The sequence below is a fragment of the Lacerta agilis genome, chromosome 2, assembly GCF_009819535.1.
Source record: "Lacerta agilis isolate rLacAgi1 chromosome 2, rLacAgi1.pri, whole genome shotgun sequence".
Classification (NCBI taxonomy): Eukaryota; Metazoa; Chordata; class Lepidosauria; order Squamata; family Lacertidae; genus Lacerta; species Lacerta agilis.
In genome coordinates this window covers 11,140,077-11,159,633 of record NC_046313.1, presented here as the reverse complement: position 1 = coordinate 11,159,633, position 19,557 = coordinate 11,140,077, and the positions used below count along the sequence as shown (strand labels likewise).

General features: G+C 48.7%; 1 protein-coding gene across 5 annotated transcripts in view; it reads left to right on the top strand.

The window, feature by feature from the left end:
• Positions 1–19,557, top strand: part of ZNF385A (zinc finger protein 385A) — a 180,982-nt gene that overhangs the window by 38,712 nt on the left and 122,713 nt on the right. For 2 of the 5 annotated variants that reach the window (XM_033138553.1, XM_033138552.1), the window contains exon 1: positions 102–230. The exons of 1 other annotated variant lie outside the window; for it this stretch is intronic. In XM_033138553.1, the coding sequence (XP_032994444.1) occupies positions 194–230 (37 nt within the window). In that variant the 5' untranslated portion in view covers positions 102–193. Of the gene's footprint in view, positions 1–101; positions 231–3,133; positions 3,483–19,557 lie in introns of those variants that run through there. 2 more of the 5 variants (XM_033138556.1, XM_033138555.1) reach the window with 2 other exon arrangements.

The following is a 19,557-nucleotide window of genomic DNA, read 5'->3' as shown; positions in this document are numbered from 1 at the left end:
GTTTAGTCGCAGCCTTTGAGAGAGCTGCTCCACGCCCTGCCCCCACACCCCCGCCATATTCCTGCCCAAGCCTGCTGCTCCACGTCAGAGCGATTTCCACACCTTTCCCCCGAGCCTGTCCCACGCTGGAGCCCTTTCCCACTTCTGCCCAAGCCCATCCCAAGCCAGCACCTCCTCACGAGACGGGGAAAAGATGTGGACGGAGCTAATGCAGCTCTCCTACGACACAGGTGAGTTGAGATTTTCGTGTTAGATCCAACTCCTGTTCAGGAAAGTCGGAGGCACCATTTGCCTCTAACCTCCCATCTGAAGTAGAGTTCTGTGTAAGCGAAAGGCTTCTCTCACCTTCCTTTGCTATAAAAAGCAAGCTTCATACTTGATTGGTGCTGTGTTACAGGACTTCAGCAGGCATAGGCAAGTTAATTGTGGGGCTTTCAGGAGGTGGGTACTTTCTCGTAACCATCATGCCTTTAACAACTCTTAAGGGCTGAACCACTCGTGTATGTGTGCCAGTGTTTCATCAATTTGTGTCCTTACATCTAAACTTGTGAGTGCTCCCCCTTGGAAAGTATTTGAGAACCGCGCGGGTCTTCTTTGAGTAGAACTAGTACAACCCAATGTGTGGAATCCTTGGAAGAAAGACAGCATCTCAGACGCTAATAGCAAATTCATTCTCCAAGTGTGGCTCCTTCTGTAGTCTCCAACGGCACCACCCACATCCCAGAGGGAGGTATCAGCAGTCTTGAGGAAATCCCAGGGTTTGCAGAAGTTCAAAAAATCTTTAGGGGAATAGAACTTCTTTCTAAACAGAGGGAAATAATAATAAAGAAAAGCCAGTCTGATGAGAATCGAACACACTAAGTGAACATAGAAATGTTGATGGATTGTTAGAAAGAGGGAGGGGAGCAGAGGCAGCCAGGGCAGGACTGGAATGGATTACAGTGAAAAGGGGCATGGCTGTCTGGCTCCACGCGGCAGCATTTTGCTGCTAGCACCACTTGGAAAATTAAAAAAAGAAAGGGAAACGAAAACCACTTGTGGTTGATTATTCTGTAATGACTCTTCCGCACGTGCAGGATATCTCTGGATATTTCTGTATTCATCAAGTAGGGTGGTCAACTTTCTTTCCTGGCCTTCCTCCAATGCCTTTAACAACTCGATAGCAAAAGAGAAACTTAGCAGGGGAAGCTTTCTCCATCACCGCACCTGCACTCTGTTGAAAAGCTCCGGCCTGCTGTATTTCTGCTTGTCAGGCAGTTGTTAAAAATCAGGAGAGCCTTGCCAGGAAAAGAAGCTGGCAGTCCTATTGTTGAGCGGTGATGGATATTTTTTGTGCAAATTAACCCTAAGAATCATACATATCCATGACTATTCAGGGCATGCCTAGATACTCTTCTGGCAGTAAGTGGCATGCAAATACAGGATGGCAACGATGAGCTGTACATGTGGGGGGTTTGGGTGAGGAGTTTCAGTGTTTCCTGTACTTGACAGTGTTTCATCCCATATTGGTCTTGTCTCTCTCAGTCCTCACAGCCAATAGGAACCTGACTGGATATGTAGCTCTTAAGGAGGTTGGTGCAGACTATGTTAATTGGATTAGACAGAGACCTTGGACAAGAGGCTCAGGGTCCCTCCCCCTCACAAGACTGTCAAAGGCAATGCAGCAAGCAGGAGAAAAGATCTTTGACTTGTCTGTGCCCTATACTCGCCTGCCCTCGAGGATTAGACATGCTCATCAAACATGCTGTCTACGAAGGGTTTTTCCATGCTCCACAGTAACATCTACCTGGTGTGGAATCATAGAGTTGGAAGAGACCACAAGGGCCATCCAGTCCAACCCTCTGCCAGCAGGAAACGCCATGAAAGCATTCCTGACAGATGGCTGTCAAGCCTCTGCTTAAAGACCTCCAAAGAAGGAGACTCCACCACACTCCTTGGCAGCAAATTCCACTGTCGAACAGCTCTTATTTGTCAGGAAGTTCTTCTTAATGTTTAGGTGGAATCTTCTTTCTTGTAGTTTGAATCCATTGCTCCGTGTCCACTTCTTTGGTGCAGCAGAAAACAACCTTTCTCCCTCCTCTATATGACACCCTTTTATATATTTGAAATGGCTATCATATCACCCCTTAACCTTATGTGGGCGGCAGCTTCTCCTGGCTTAACATTAACATATTAGCACCCTAATACCTGTTTTCTGGGTATGGAGAACCTGTGGCCCTCCCAGAGGCAGAGCAAGCTGGGGGCAGTTTGCCCCTAGGTGCCGGAGAGGCCTCCTCCACCACTGGGCCCTCCAGACGTACAAACTCATTTTGAAGCCTGCAGTGCTATGGGGATTTCAAGATGTATAGCCCACCCGCCTGCCCGCCCTTATTTGCATAATAGTAAAAATGCAAGTTTTATATGTAAAAGGTGCGATTTTCAAAAACTGCGGGAGATTGCAAAATCCAGCTTTCCTTGGCATGGAATTTAGAAACCATGCTGCTGCTAATGATAATAGTCATATTTTAGCATTCTACACCATGAGCCCTCCAACTAACCCTGCTGCTCAGGCAGAGATATTCCTGGACCCTTTTCTCTCTCCCCCCCCCCACTCACCCACCCACCCCCGAACCCTCTGGCGGCGCTTTTTCGCCAGAAGTGAAGGCGCGCAAAGAAAGGACCGGCCTGCAGATAGCGTCCCCGCCTCGTAGTGGCGCGCGGGCTGCTGTCCTGCCACGCCAGGTGTGTGTGTGTGTGCGCGTGTGTGCGTTCGTGCGCACGCGCTCGTTCTGACGACCCGGCCGCCTCCTCGCGTCCCCATCAGCAAGGTTTCGGCTGCCGGGGCGCGCGGCGCCCGAGAGGCGCCGAAGGTGGTGCGTTTCTACCTGCAGCTGCCACTGCGGAGAGAGCGTCGTCGGCCGGCTACGCAGACTTTGAGGGGCAGGCGAGGCAGAAGGAGCGGGTCGAAGAGGGGGGGCCCCTCCCGCTCGAGGGCTTGGCGCTGAGTGTGTGTGTGAGTGTTTTTGGCGAGTTGGCTCCGGGCAGCTCTCATTGGGCGCCCGCCTTCGCGCCGCGGCCAATGGCGAGCCGGAGAGGGCGCGCGCGAGCCGCCTGCCGGCGGGTGTAGAGAGAAGGAAAAAAAAAAAAAAAGCGTGTGCTTCGCTGCGCTGACATTTTTTTGGCGATGCCTCCTGTTACTCCGGCTCTGCCGCTCGCCAGCCCTGCTGCAGCCGGCGCTGCTCCTGCGCCGGCGCTGCTACTCCGGCCGCCGCCACCGCCACCGCTGCTGTCGTCTATCCCAGCTCGCTCCTAGCGCTGCTGCTGCCTCCGCCACCACCAGCAGCAGCAGCACCGCAGCGGACACGGGGGAGGCGGAGGAGGAGGAAGAAGAGGAGGCGGCGGCAGCTGATCCTCTGCCTCGGCGGCTGCCTGCCATCCTGCTGCGCCGCTGCCAGACGTCAGGTGCTGCTCCGGCAGCGTGAGCTCAGCGGGGATGATCCTAGGTGAGTGACGCTGCTGCCTCCTCCGGCTTCTGCACCTCCTTCCTGCCTCCCCGCCTGGGTCTCATTCACTTTTTTTCCCCGACACCCGTCCTGGGAAAAATCCCTTACTTATTTCCAAGGCTCCGATCCCTCTCCGATCAGCCCCTATGGAGAAGATCCCCCCCCCCCTTGGATCTTTGGCTGCCTGGGATTCGCGAAACGAAATACAGAGTGGGTAGGAAGGGGACAGTGTTTCCTATTCCCGTCCCAGTGATGCTGCATAGGGCAGAATCTAGACTCCTCTCCCCAAGATCCGGATCGGGAAGGGACGACCGTGTGAATGCCGGGTTGCAGTACCTCTCGAGTGACTAGTGAAGGGCAATGCTTGGAAAATCGTTCTTCTCTCTCTCTCTCTCTCTCTCTCTCTCACCCCATGAGAAGGGGGTTTGTGGTATTACGAGGGAACCCGTCACCTTTCTCCCATCTAGCATTGCATTGCCCCCTCTCCCCCTCCCCAAACACAGCTCAGGTCTGCGTCACAAGGTGGAAGTTATTGAACTGTTCTGAACAGCGCTACTTGGGGCGGGGGGTGGGGAGAGGCACGAGGGCTGGCAATGCGGTGTCGGGAGCGTCGGGGGGGGGCACGGCAGAGGAGGGGTGCATTGGGGCAAATGTGGGGGGGGCAAACTACCCAGGGGACAGAGACAGGACAGCCAGCGATTGCCTCCCTTGCACACCCACGGAAACAGGGCACCCAGATCTCCAGCAAGTTGAGAAACACGACCTCCCCCTTCGACCTTTGCCTGGCTTATGGAGGGTCTCTCTGATGAGCTGACCCCACCACTGGGTTGTTTGCCCAGAAGCTGAAGAGGAGGGGTGGGAGGAGAGACAAGCTAGTTGCCAGGCAGGAGATATGGGGGGGGGGGGGTTTGAGAGAGAGAGAGAGAAAGGAAAGAGATGAGATGAATCCCTTATTCTGACAAACTGTCCAAAGCTTGAAGCATCAGTGTTGACCTAGATCTCTGTGCGTGAGGAGGGAGGGGGGACGACGACCCAGAGGCTCCTCCTCCTCTCTCTTCCCTCCTTCACAGACGCTTTCCTTTTCTGTTCCATGTGGGAAAAAGACAGGTCTGCTGTTTGAACCGGCTCCCCATCTTAGGTGGGGCTGCTTAACAAGAGGTCTTTCCCTTTCTCTTTCCAGGCCCCCCAACAGCAGTGTCATTGAGCTGAATGGTGGCTTGGTTGTTGAGCCATTGGGAACAAGGAACAGGAAGTGGGTTGGAGCTGAGAGCAGGGTTGCAATCCCCTAACACGGGTTAGTTTCCCCCTTTAGGTACCCTTGCGTACCTAAAGGAGGAGGTTAAGGTCCTGCAGAAGGTGGTCATCCTTCCCAAGCAAAATTGGGGAGCAGTTTTGATCTGTGTCAGATGGCTGTGAGTACATGATCCACGCTTCTGGGTTACTTAATCTGGACCGAGGGACATGATGTTGTGAATGCAGCGAAGGAACAGCACTCTCCACCACACACATACACCTAGGCCAACCCAGAGGTACAGCTAAGGTGCATAAAATATATCCAGGGATGGCTCTGCCCCTGGAGTTCCAAGCTGGAGCAGATCTAGGCTGCAGGGACAAGCTGGGCCAATGCCTCAGGTGTATGTCTCAGCTATGCTAAAGGGCATTGAAAAGAGAGGGGGGGGAGACTTCACTTTGAAGGAGGTGCACAGAGGAAGCTTGTCCTCTGTTGAGTGATACCCCCCCCCCCGCCTGCATTCCAGTAGACATAATTGAGAGCCTTCTTGATCCCCACTGCCTGAGGGCATAGATTCAATTGTAAAGGAGAAGTGAGCAAAGAAGTGACAGACCTTACAAATGAAACTGGGGGTGGGGGGGGGAGATATTATCTTGGTTATCTCTTGGGTCATTTAATGTGCTCTTGTTATGCTGCTGAGCACAGGAGAGGAGTGGGGAGCAATGTTTTAATTTCCCCAAGCAAGCAAGCAAGAAATCTTGAGCCAGGCCTGTTGGGCTATGATCTAGCCGTAGTTGTCATACCATACAAGGAAGACCTTGGGCAAAATGCAACTAAAAGGGATAACGTCCAGCATGCCTGAGTGATGCCCTTCAGAACCCCATCCTTCTCCCAGTTGCTCTTCCCCCCCAATGACAACCTCCTATCCAGCTCTGTAGGCGCCCATCTTGACCTTGCAAAAATGAATGTGCTTTGGATTGCCTCTTGGCAAATCTCTCTTTACTAGCTAGCTGCCTGCTTTGCTTTGACAAATGCAGGCATTCTCTCCACTCCACCCTGCCCCTGCACTCCAGCCCAAATTGGCCCCTGGCCTCTATTGCCTGTGGCAGTGGTGTGGCCTGTCTCTTCCCAACCTCCCCCCCCCATCACTACGGATCACAATAGCTTTCCCTTTTCTGGATGTCTTGGGGAGGAGCAAATGCCTGGCTTTTGGGACTCTGCTGATCTGTGACCCATGTTGTTCAGGCCTGGCAGCCACTTGCCTACCTGTCTCACCTGACACGTTGATAAAGGGACTCAGTAACTCTGCCTTCCTTCCATTCACAGTCCTTACACTTGCATCCTTCGGCTCCGCTGTTGCCTTTTAACTGATTTGGGAGAAGGGCTGTGCATGCAGGTACTTCTCCATGTAGGACTGGGGAAGAATCCCTTCCTGAAACTCTGCTGCCAGTCAGTGCTGCCAGTACTGATTTAGATGGGCCAGTGGTCTGACTCGGAATAAATCAGCTTCCTGTGTACGAATCTGCCTCTTGGGGATTGAAATGATTGGGGGGAGAGGGAAGGGACTGACTTTATCTCATTCTTGGGCCTCCAGGCAAGGCTTGGAGTTTGCTGGGGAAGCCCTCGCTGCCTCTGGTCTGTGCTCACAACCCTCCTTCTCTCTTTTTGTCTTTCCCCTTACGCTTCCTTGCCTCATTCTAATTCTCCACTCTGTCCTAAACATCCCTCCCCTTTCCTCACTTTCTCTTTTCTGTATCCATCCGCCTCTCTGCTCCAGCTCTGGGTTTCAGGCTGCCGGGTAGCTTGTGTGTGTGAGACATGGAATCAGGCCAGAGTCCCAGGTATTTCCCAGGTAGGTGCCAGACTTGCCTCTGGGGTGGGAAATGCCACACAAAGATTCCATGGCTCGGCCCTGTGGCCTGTGGCTTGGTTTTGTTTCTGCTCCAGCTAATGCAGTTCCGCTTACTGACCTGGGCTGGAGAAGCCATGGCCCTTTAAGATGTTGTTGGGCACCACCTCCCATCCCCCTGCTAGTATGGCCAAGGGAGATAGGAGTTGTGGTCTACAAACACCTGGAGGATGACAGGTTCCCTGTCCCCAACTTATTGTTAATTCTTTCTCCCACTTCCTCCTTTTCCCCTGGGGAATCTTGCCATGGTCCGGCAGAAACATTGCAGCGAAGATGCTCCTAATCCCAAATCCAGAGGCTTTCCAGATTCAGTCGTTGCATACGGCTTGGAATTCCTCTGTGTCAAATTCCAACACAATCCTGGGCTTCATTGGACACAGTTGCACATCAGCCAGCTCATCAGCCTGATCAGCCATTGAGAGAATTTGCAGATGCAGGTGGCAAGCTACGTTGCGACCGAAATAGTGAATAATAGTCGTCAGGTGGCTGTGTTCTGAGCTGTAGGGTCATTCCAGTGAAGATTTCTGGAAAAGATGGTTGCACAGTCAGTTAACAAGGACAAAACACACAGGCTCCATGGGGAGCACCCTTGCTGCGGTGATCACAGGGCGTGGAGTGTCTCCAACAAAGAGGCATTCAGAGGCAGAGTTTAGAGAATGGCAAGGGTGCCTGTAATGTAGGTGATGAACTGTGCTAGTAAGATGAGTGAGTTGGTCTTGGGTAATGGGATGGGAAGCTGGTGAGTACAGGGCAACAGAACAGCAGTGAGTGTGCCTAGGAGAGGGGATAATAGAGTAAAGAGCAATGACAGCCAGTAACTGGGCTGGGGGAATGCCATGCAGTGCCAAGGGGCTTATCATAATAATGTGCTGTGAAAAGCAGTGATGGAAGTCCTGTGAGTAGTGTTGGTGCCTGGCAGGGCAATTGCGGTGCAGCCGATCTACCCACTCTGCAGCATCAGGATGGATCGTGGGATCCCAGTTTATCAAGTGTGCTCTTGGGGCAGCAGCTTGGGCTGAAATTCAGCCCCTTTTCTTCCAAAGACTTAATGCCTTATTATTATTATTATTATTATTATTATTATTATTATTATTATTACTACTACTACTACTACCACCACTACCGGCATGAGACTTTGCAGCTTTATTATCTTCCCAGACCATTAGATCTAGCCTTGCACACATAATGTAAACTGTCCAGTGCGTCTCAGTGTGCAGTGTGCTATATCCCCTGGGTGTCCAAACTGAATTTGGCCCTCCTTGCTCAGGCTGGCTGGGGGAACTGGCCCTGGTGCTGTTTGCATTTCAGCTCCCTTGCCCAGTTTCTCAGCCAAATTTGCTTTGTGCTGCCTTTGGCATAGCTGACTGGTCAATTATGCCAGAGGCTGAATGTGTCTAGGATGTGCTGTTAAAAGACGGGTCTCGTTCGTCTTTTGCTTGGAATTGGGGACTATCTTTTTCTTTCTTTCTAAGAAATCAGACTATTGGCCTGACCAGCTCAGTATTGTCCACACTGACTGGCAGTAGCTCTTCAGGGATTCGGGCAGGGGACATTCCCAGCTCTACCTGGAGATGCCAGGAATTGAACTTGTGACCTTCTGCAAGCCAAGCACTACCACTGCACTGCAGTGCTTCTCTCCTGATCTGCCTGACACCTTTCTTATCTTATCCGTTTTGAGGATGTGGGAAGAAGAGGGGGGTTGGGGGGGGAGGAAAGGAATTTGGATGGACAGAAACATCTAGAAGCAGAGTCAGAACACAACGAACACCCCAGACACTGGTGTTCAGGGAGAAGATGGAAGAGTAGGACTCAAGACGGTTGCTTTCTTTGACGATGGCCTTTGGCTGACGAAGTTATGTGAAATAAATATAGCTCATTCTGTGTCAATTTGTATCATTCCACATTAAGATCAAGAGTTCAGCTTTTTATCCTGAAGGGAAATGGAAAGGAGCATCAGCAGAATCAAAAGGGGAAGTGTGTGTGTGTGTGTGTGTGAGAGAGAGAGAGAGCGAGAGAGAGAGAGAGAGCGAGAGAGAGAGAGACTTGTCCAGGTGGCTCCAAAGCTTCTGTTAGCATGAACTTGGAGGTCTAGGCTGGAAATGAGAAGTGGGATGTGTGTGGCCTGTATCCAGTTCTAGTCCCACACCACACAGAGTGGGCCCATTGGAATTAATGGACACATACAACTTAAATTTCATTACTTTCAATGAGTCTACTCAAAGCAGGACTGGGACTGGAGAAGGCTGGCCCCCTTTAGGTCAGTGGCATCTTCTTGCAGCACATATTACTCAAGAGTCAGGCTGCCCCTGCTGCTATTGGAAGGGCTCAGTGTTAGTTTGTTTGGTGCTGGAGCAACTTCGGAGTTCTCCTTTCCCTCGCCACACCACAGAGCAGGGCACTGACCAGATTTTCTATCGGAAAGCAAATGAAAATACACTGTGTTGGAAATGAAGCACAGGCCCTTTCCCCCTGTGGCTCTGTGCAAACTCTTCCATGTTGTGTGCCTAAATTTGTTAGCTTAAGGCTTCATTGCCACAGTGAGGACTGGTACTGATGTTGCACTTCTTCTTTGATGCCAGAGTTTTCCAGCATCCTCCTGATTTAGGTGGCTGCCTTCCGGCCAGGATGTTGTGACTAGACTAATAATAATAATAATAACAATAATCATAATTTATTATTTATACCCCGCCCATCTGGCTGTGTTTCCCCAGCCACTCTGGGCGGCTTCCAACACAACATTAAAATGCAATAATCTATTAAACATTAATGCTTTGATGGTGTTTCCTGCTTGGCAGGGGGTTGGACTGGATGGCCCTTGTGGTCTCTTCCAACTCTATGATTCTATGAAAAGCCTCCCTAAACAGGGCTGCCTTCAGATGTCTTCTAAATGTCTGGTAGTTGTTTTTTTCTTTGACATCTGGTGGGAGGGTGCCACTACCGAGAAGGCCCTCTGCCTGGTTCCCTGTAACTTGGCTTCTCGTAGTGAGGGAACCGCCAGAAGGCCCTCGGCACTGGACCTCAGTGTCCGGGCAGAATGATGGGGGTGGAGACGCTCCTTCAGACTCAACCTTAGCTTGTTATAAAGCAAAGAAAATGTCTAAGCCTTCTGTTAGGCTGTTACAGCAACAAGATTCTGGGCCAAGCTGCCTGTGATCAGGAGCTGAACTTTCTGTGCGTGGAAAGAAGCCCTTCTCTTGATGACTCTACTGAACTTGGCAACACACTTCTCCCCAGTCTCTGTGGTGGGATAGGCAGCGTGTTGCCCTCCAGTTGTTGCTGAACTCCAACTCCCAGCCATTGTGGCCAATGCTCAGAGATGATGGGAGTTGTAGTCCTCCCAACAACTACTAGAAGGCGCCAGGTAGGCTATCCCTGTTCTATGCCATTCTTTATTATTTTATGCCAGTGATTTTTCAAGCTTTAAACCTTTGGCAAACCCTTTTCTTATTGGCTTGGCTGCCAAGGAACTGTGCCCATGCTGCCAAGGGTTCTGGAACATGATCCAATGTATACGTTGGGTACATGTAGGGCATTGGACCAGACGCCTGGCCTTCACTGTGTGTTGTCCCATGTGAACTTAAGGCACACTAGTTAGAACATAGGAAGGGAATCAGATGTTGCCTTGGACCCACAACTTCCATGAGCAAAATCCAGCATAGCCAGTGGCCAAGGATGATGGGAGCTGTAGTCCAAAAATATCCAAAGAGATGCATATCTCCATCTGTGGTTTAGATGGCTCCCATGTGGTTGTTAATTGCATGATTCGTGGACCACCTCTCATTTCAGGGACTCTTGTCTGCCATTTCTTGCCCTGTCAGTCACCACCCCCAGAAAAGTTTCTGCCCGACTCCAGGGATCACCCAAACACAGTCTGAAAACCACTTCTCTTGGGTCTGCAGCTTCCCCTCTCCCAGCAAATTCCTTGAAAAAAAAAAACTGAACACTGAAAGCAGAATAAATTACATAAGAGTAGGCCAATGCATGCAAATTGTTTTGATAACTGAATTTGGGTTTCCAGCATGCAGATTATATGGGGGAGGATTATTTCATTGTGGACTGCGCAGGGTTGTGATGTGAGCAGAGAGGCAGCAAAGGCTTGGCTGTCCCTGGGCTTTGCTACACCAGCTCTGTGGGGGCTTGAATAATCCCTCAGCTGCTAAGTCCAGCTGGGAAGCGGGGTTAAATGAGGATGCAGATGGGATCGGCAGGCAGCAATAGCAACAGGCCCTGACCCCTGATTTGACTTGTGGAGGCTGTTGCCCATTCCTTACTAGTGATACAGAGAGGGAGCCAATGTGGTTCAGTGCGGGAATCCCAGTGGAGGATCTGCCCTGACATCCTGACTGTGCCATGGCCACCACAGTTTCTTATCTGCAGAACTGAAATCTTACTGCCCTATGACTTCTCTCCCCTCCCTGCTCCATAGGCATGTAGTGAAGGCAAATAAGACCATATTTGTTACATAAACCAGCATGATCTGTGATCAGGGAGAATGGGAGCTGTAGCTCAACAGCATCCGAGATAATCATGTTGCCTAACTCGGCATTAGACCATGTTGGCAGGGTGGCAAGCTTTTGGATTTCACAGAATTATTTTATGTGAAGAAGATTTCTGTGCAGCTTGAAAGCATGCTTTACTTATCATACCGACACAGCTGGATCAAGGCACCAGAGGCCTTCTTTGAGCATTTTGAATCCTGACTTTATTTAAAGTGCATTACAAACAAGAAAGGGAAAGGGAAAAAAGAATTGCAGTGTGAGAGCATCCCAGAGGTGTCCCTGTAGTTTGAAACTCTTCCATTTGGCAACGTGCCTTTTTTTAATGGAAGAAATTGGCTGTTTTGAGACAGCTGCTACTTGGATGAAGGAGGCTGGGTGGTAGGCTCTCCCATTATTCTCTCTCACGCCTACTGGCTTGACTCAAGCAGGGTATTGTATTCAAATGATGCTTCCTGTAATTGGCCACCCATTAGCAACTGCTGGTGCTGGGATTTAATCCTGGGAATCTTGATCCCCAACATTCCAGTCCTGTTTCACTTAAACAATGTTATATAACCCCATTGTGCATGATGTGGTGGTGGACATTCACTAGCCTGGCTCCCTAGTGGAGGTAAAGACTTGCTTTCCTGGTTTGCACCTTGGCCCAAGGGCATAGGTGGGTGAGCTCTGGGCCAGGGTTAGACAACCTAAGGCCCGTGGGCCGGATGCGGCCCAATCACCTTCTCAATCCTGCCCGGGACAGGAATCAGCGTGTTCTTACATGAGTAGAATGTGTCCTTTTATTTAAATGCATCTCTGGGTTATTTGTGGGGCATAGGAATTTGTTCATTTTGTCCCCGAAAATATAGTCTGGCCCAGCACATGGTCTAAGGGACGGTGGATCGGCCCACGGCTGAAAAAGGTTGCTGACCCCTGATCTGGGCAGTGAGTGGGCCACACATGTGAATGTGCATTTTATACCAGTTTGAGGATCTCACTATGATTATCGGCCAATCTCCAGTCAAGTATCTATATATACCTAAAGAGTGCAATGGGGACCAGCATGTTAGTTGTCTAGCATTTTTGCTATTTATAATTGTCTCTTGCAATCTTGCATGTGCTATTTCACTGGATGTTCTGACCCAGTGAAAACTAAACTCTGGTTTATAACCATGGTTTTCAAGAAAACACTTGTGGCTGTTCCTGTAACGGCCTACTGCTCACTGATGGCCCTCTCTCCTGGTATAGAATTGCAGGTGGTTTGTAGTGATTAGATCAAAATAGACGACTGTGTTCTTCCCAGGAACAAAAATTCCTTTGTTGGAATGTGAATTCCAATATGAAGAAATAGAGGCTTTTTGTATTGGGAGTGGTGGGTGGGTCTCTCCCCCCCCCCTTTTAACTTGTTCATAACTGACCTGGGGTTAGAGGTGAATAGAGAGGTGGTCACATTTGCAGAGGGCACCAAATTGTTTAGGACGGTAAAAACCAGAAGGGATTGTGAGGTGCTGCAAAAGGATATCATAAAAGGTAAGCAAGTTGTCTGCCTCAACATGTGGTCTGCAATTCAACAGAAATGGTGGCATGAAGTTCTTTCGATTCACTGGATCTCCGTCGAAAGCAGCTTCTTGAATTTAACTCGGAAATCAGAGGAGCCCTCTTGTATTTTCAGCACCACTCAAAATATTGTCTGCATCATTTGACCTTGGGATGGTAATGGGGCCATAGAAAACAGTCCTCTCATGTAACCATCTTTTCCACTGCTTTGACCTAAGCCGTGAGCAATATCTGGACATCTCCAGATGAATGCTATATTTTTGCAGGGCTGAAAAAAAAACAAATACATCTAAGTGTCTGCTCACCCAGGCACTTCAAACATTGCTTCTGACGCCTAGAAAATCTGCCTTCTCTTCCTGCTGCCTCCCATTCATGTGACACTTTGAGATTTACTTAAAAGTTTTGTATGATAATGTGTACACACACACACACACACCAAAAAAAGTTACTCATCTGTTGCACTCGTGAACAACCACACAAATATTTGTCAGCATATTGCTTCTGAGTTTGGATCTCTGTTGGGGGGGATATTCCACCCCCCCCAGCACCAAAATTTCAGTATTTTGAACCTGGGAAATACATACCCCCCATTCCCTCGGTTGTTGATACTGTTTTTTGTTTCTGTTTTTTTTTTTTTTTTTAAATGCTTCAGAAATTTATTTCTCCTGATCATGTCTATACTGCAGATTTAAATGGATCGAGCAGTTATTCCCTTTCCCCAGGAAACCTTGCAAAATGTGGTTCTCTTAATAAAAGTCTCAGCACTGTTACTCCAATTCCCCGCTTTCTTTGGAGTGGTATAAATGTGAAACATGCCTGTATTGCAGATACTAATTATTTAAAGGGAAGGTATTTGATGTGATATTGTGCCCCTCTTTAATTATTTGCAATGGTGCTGGATTTGGGCTTGCATAGTGTGTAGGAATGGTGCTGTGCACCCCCCCCCCCTTTACTCTGCAGCCAGCCCTCCCGCTGCAGGTTTGGGAAGCAGTTAGCCACCATCCATAACTATCCTGTATCTGTCCTGCTGTTTCTTAGGAAATACTGTGTTTTGATGTGTTTCCTCTGCAAATTGAGGGGGGGGGGAACACCTTAGCCTGCTATGTTTTAAGCCGGTAGTGTGTTCACAAACTCAGTATGCTAAATGCCTAAGAAGACCGATCTCCTTCATCTTTAATAGTTGCGGAGAAGGAATCTTTGGGCAAGCTCTAGCTTCTGAAATTCCTCCTTCTGCACCAGGAGTGAGCAGAAGGTAGAACGGAATCTACCAGCAGGTCTCTGGGTGATTGCACTACAGTAGATTGTAAAAGGATTTCTGACTCTGTATTGTTTCGGCAATAGTAGGAGCAAAATTACTCTCCCCGCCTCCCAAATTAGACTGCCGAAACGAGGAGATCTGTGGGGTAGCTCAGCTCTGGTACTCAGAAATGCCTCTGCTCGTCACTTGTTTTGAGGCACCCAGTGTATGAATGCCTTGCACTGGACTCTGCCGCATCTCGTGGTTCTAGGAAGACCCAAATTAGGTCCCCACAAGCCAACCCTGTGTGCCCAAGGTCAAAATGGAGTTGGGGCAGAATGATGTGCTGTAAAAAGGGTTATTCTTGCCATGACAGGGCCCGTGTGCTATCAGATTATATGGAAAGGAGACGATTCCTAAAAATAAAAGTGTGAAAGCAAAGAAAAGGGGGGGGGGTGTGACTTGTGAAGAAATGACCTGACTTATGCCGCTTAAACACAGATTCTTATTGATTATGGACCGTGGCAGTGGGGAGGTGACTTTTACCACCCAGCATGTGAACGAGACAGAGTAGTTAAAGTGTGTGACATTAATATGCAGGCATTGATTATTTTAGTCTGCTTCCTTCTTGGGCCTTAAAGCAAGGACCTGCTCAATCGTGCCAGGTTCAAACATGGGTTTTCCCCCCAGTGGCTGGATGTTTGCTCAAGGTTTTCATTTGCTGCTGCTGCTGCTCGGCTTCAGTAATCCCACAAGATGCTCCAGACCAGCGCATCTGAATGGAGGCTCCCAGCTGGGTCAGACTCTCCCCCACCCCTGCCATGCTTTTGGAGGCTGAGCCGGGTGCCCAGACAGCCTTTACATAACCAGGTAACCACAGCTTTAGTGGCTATTTTTATCGCCTGAGCAGGATCTCATTCGAGGACTGGTTTGTAACAATTGCCCAGATTTTCAGTTGCAGTAAATCTAGAGATAGCAAGCCACAGCGCTTGGCTCTGCTCTGTCCCAGAAAGGGAGGGGGACCATTTCAGGCATCGCCAACCTGTCCTGTCCTTGTCTTTGCTGCAACCTTGAGTTTTTTTGGGGCCTGTGATGTAGTGATGCTATTTTAGACAGTTAGTCAGGACTGCAATAGCAAGCCGGGCCTGAGCATCCTGAGAAATCTCTGTGTATCCATAGGAAAAGCTCTGCTTTTCTGTAGCTGAGGTACACAGGGCTTTGTATACTGTGTGTATGACACTAATTTCTCAAAAATTATTTTCTAAAAAGTGCAGGAATTTCCTGGTTTGGGAAGCACTTACCCAGAACAACAGCCATGGACCTACAAAAATTTGGATTTGTATCGCAGGTTGGCCATGGGCTTTCTAGTTGACCATGGGCAATTTCCAGTTTTTCACTGTTGTGGTTCTGCTTGTAAAATGAGAATAATCAATGGTCGATTTAAAGAAGTGTTGGGACTCCTATTGGCTGGAGTGATGCCCTGTTTCATAATCTCAGTTGTTTGTGGTGACGGTGCGGCTCCTCAACTGGTATGGAAAATCCGTTTTGCCCATGGCCAAAACATCCTCACATCTTTCCTGCATTGGAGGGGGTTGGACTACATGACCATGGAGGTCCCTTTTGGCTCTTTAGTTCTATGATTCATTATTTGGTCCTGGTAAATGATGGCTCAAGTGAAGTCCTGGGAGGAGTAACCATAGGATCCACAATAAGGACAGTAAAGTAGCTCTATCATGCACATGCATGCACACTAAATAACACGGGCAGCATGATTCTTGGCCTTCAAATATTGCTTCACATGTGCTATTTCAGTAAGTCTTAGGCAGGGCTAGTCCAAGACATTTTGTTGCCTGAAGTGAAGAGCAACATGGTACCCCTTTGGGCAGAAGGTGACTTAACTGGCAATTTAATTTTGTTTCAATACCGTATTGGCAATAGGACAACGTCACCCACTCCACCTGAGAGCAGCACACTAGCTTAGGAGGCCCACTCAGTGCCAGTGTCAGTTGCCACTCATAGGGCTGTGTGTGTGTGTGATGCCTGCTTTATGATCTTGCATAGGCTAAATAGCTCCTGTTCAGTGGGGCCCTAGAGTCATAGGTGCATTCACTTTCTCCTACAGCAATAAATGCTTGTCAGGGACTTCTAGGGCGCAGAATATGTAAAGCCCGCCGTAATTATGAACCGTTTGCTAGTTCTTGCCTTGCTTTTTGCCCCTCTAATGGCAGCCTGGCTTGGGCAGACGTTAGAACAGAGATGGGGAGCGCTTGGCTCCAACCCCCATCATCCCAGGCTATTGGCCATGCTGGCGGGAATTGTAGCCCAGTAACCTCTAGTTGGTCTCAAGTTCCCCTTTTCTTGCTCTAGAATCATTCATTCATAGCAGGGTTTCCCAAACTTGGGACTTCAGCTATTGTTGCACTACAACTCCCATCATCCCTAGCTAGCAGGACCAGCGGTCAGGGATGATGAGAACTGTAGTCTAAAAACAGTCAGAGAAACTCTGATTCATAGGAACAAAGGGGTGGCTAAAACCACTGTCTCTTGCTTCTGTTCCTGGCCAGGCATCTATTCAGGGTGGGGGGTGGGGGTGGGGAACCAAATCCAGACCTGGTGGCAGCAAACTGTTACGCTTCCTAGATCACTGGCTCCTTCTTGCTTGAGGGAGGGAACTTTCTATTGAGTACCAACTATAAAGTTTTATTTGATTAAAAAAAAAAAACCCCAGCCCCAAACCAAACCTTCTGTTTCCAAAGCTCAGGTGTTAGATGATTGTTTATTGGAAGGTCAATTTACTGTGATTTGTGAAGTGGCTGTGCGATAGTGGCACCCCTTTTGGAATTGTTCCTGAGCTGGTGAAGTTTTGCCCCCCCCCCTCTTTTCTTCCCCTCCCCATGCCAGGAAGACCTTCACCTGCCACGTGTTTGCGTCGGGCTTTTGACAAAATCCCAGGAGCCACCTCCTTCAGGAGGGTCCAGGACCATGGTGTCATTATATGCCCCCAACCACGCCCTGAGGAAAAGCACAAGATGTTCCCTCGCCCACTCATGCCAGGTTCCATGCGCAGAAGCTGAGTGGACTGGCAACTGAATCTTCAACACTGGCAGTGGGATAGCATCCCCCAGTGCATCTGAGGGTAGCAGTTTCTGGGCAGGATGCGGGTATGATCGATCTACAGGACATCTAGCCCTGATATCAAACAGAGGGGAATGACCAAGGGGTTGGGAGGAATGGCTGTTGGGCTGCGAATTCTTTGCTCCATCCCCAGCATATGCCACCTGAGGCGCCTTCCTCATTCTGCCTAATGGTAGGGCCAGGCTAGTGTCCAACATATTACTGGTGAAGAAAGGAATATGTAACACCCCTGTTTGTTTATGGGGCTCATAACAGCTCTGTTCTTATGCCAAGGATGTTTCGCAAGCCTCACTCTCTGCCAGGACACGCTAACAAAGTTTTTTCATTCTTCTGTATTTGTTGACTTTGTGATAGCTTGTTTGCCTTGCCTTCACAGCTACAGAAGCTCTTATTGACAGTTCGAAATATGCCCCATTGCCACAAGAAATGGCAGGCTGTGTACCACATGGCATCTTGGTGTATATAACTTGGTTTGTACATAATGCTAGTGGGAGATGTCCTACAAATGAGGAAGCAAACCATGGTTGGCTTCTCCAAAGTTTGTTTTGTTTTCCACTTGCTCTTGCCTTGGGTCTTTTATAACTTGGTAAGTGTCTGGTATGGGGTGGACAAGCAAACCATGGTTATGGAAAGGTGCTGGTGTTGCACATAAATCTAAGTCGTAATTAAAACGAACCAAGGTTTGTAAGCAAACAAAAGAACTGCAGCTTCAGTTCATGATTCATTTGCAGTAAACGAACCGTAGTTTGGCAGGCTATGGATGATCAAACAAACCATGTTTTGATAAATCATGGCATAGCACTACGTGCAAACCAGGCCTGTGTGCACAGTTGCATGTGTGTGCATTAGATGCAAGGTGTTTACATCCCAAGAGATATTGATCTCCTGGGGCAGGAGCTTGAACCATGGACATCTCTGGCAACTTAAACTAACAAAATGTTAACAAGGCACTCCTAAGATTGACCAAAGAAGGACAGTGATCTACCAGGAACAAACATAGACTATCTGTAAACAGGGACAGTTTGGATCATGTGTGTTATAATATTATCATTTGATGCACAGCCAGTTCATGTACACAGGTTTATTTCTGCATGCATTGGGCTTCACCCCAGTAGATGACCCTAGTAGAACTCTATATAATGGTCATGTTCAGACATAATGACCTCAGTCTGATAAGCCATTGTGCCTACGTTTACCTTCTTTTATTCTCTCTTGTGCCTTCATGTAAGACTTCTAGGGTTTGTTAAACAGCAGAGTCCTCTTAACAACTGAACCAAGAAATCATTGTTTTCTCCCAGTTTGCAAGCCAGGACAGATCTTAAAACCACGGTTTCCTTGTTTGGATAGAATGGAAAACTAACAAATCCTGGAAATCTGGCATTAAGGTGGAGAGGAAGTGTTAGGGCATGATGCTTGCTTTTAGTTTGATAAACCACGGTTCACCAAACAGAGATCATAGCAACTGAATCAGGCCATTCTGTGCTTCTCCAGCATTCTGGTACAGGGCACAGAATTCCATATTCTCAGACTCTGAGCTTTTGCTTTCTTTAAAAATGAAAAGCTCCGAGGGCAAGCTTCAAAGGGTGTGGGCAATGACATGTAATTTCAGATGATGATGATGTGGGAGGGAAGACTATCTAGGGCTTTCAACAGCTAGGGAAAATGACCTCAGGGCTCTGCATATAATTTCATATAAATTATCCGGTCTGTGTAAGTGTATGCACACACTTGCATAACAAATGCAGGTTTTCAAAACTGGCATTTAGTGGCACATGATAGAAATTGTACTCAGGTGAGGGCGTAGCCTGGCAAGGTGAGTTCAGGATTCTCAGGAGGCCTTGTCTGGCCACCTCTGTGCAGGTCTTGTCAGGATATGGGAATTTGCTCTCAGCGTACCTACCCAGTTTCCCACCAGCCATATGATGTTGGTTTACAGCTGGAGCAGATTTGTCTCCTGCTTTGGATGAGTCCCAGGACAACTGCAAACCAAGCCACACCTACAAAAGCACCAGTCAATATGGGTGCCTTAAGAATACCTTGGCAAGCAGCACAGGAAGCCCCCAAGCCACTGTGTCTTTTGAAGCCCCCCCCCCCGATTAGCTTTTAGTACCTGAAAACGTTCACAGTTGCACTCTCCTGTTTCCAACACAGGTCTTGCTTCTTCTGAGGGGAGAAATGCCTCCCAATTGTACCCTCCAGGTTCCTTGAAACCAGCCCAGATAATAATAATAATAATAATTAATAATAATAATAATAATTTATTTGTACCCCACCCATCTGGTTGGGTTTCCCCAGCCACTCTGGGTACTTCCAACAAAGATTAAAAATACATTAAAATGTCACACATCTGATGGGAGGGCATTCCACAGGGCGGGCACCACTACTGAGAAGGCCCTCTGCATGGTTCCCTGTAGCTTTGCTTCTTGCAGTGAGGGAACTGCCAGAAGGCCCTCGGCATTGGACTTCAGTGTCCGGGCAGAACGATGGGGGTGGAGACGCTCCTTCAGGTATAGATGGAGAGCATCTAG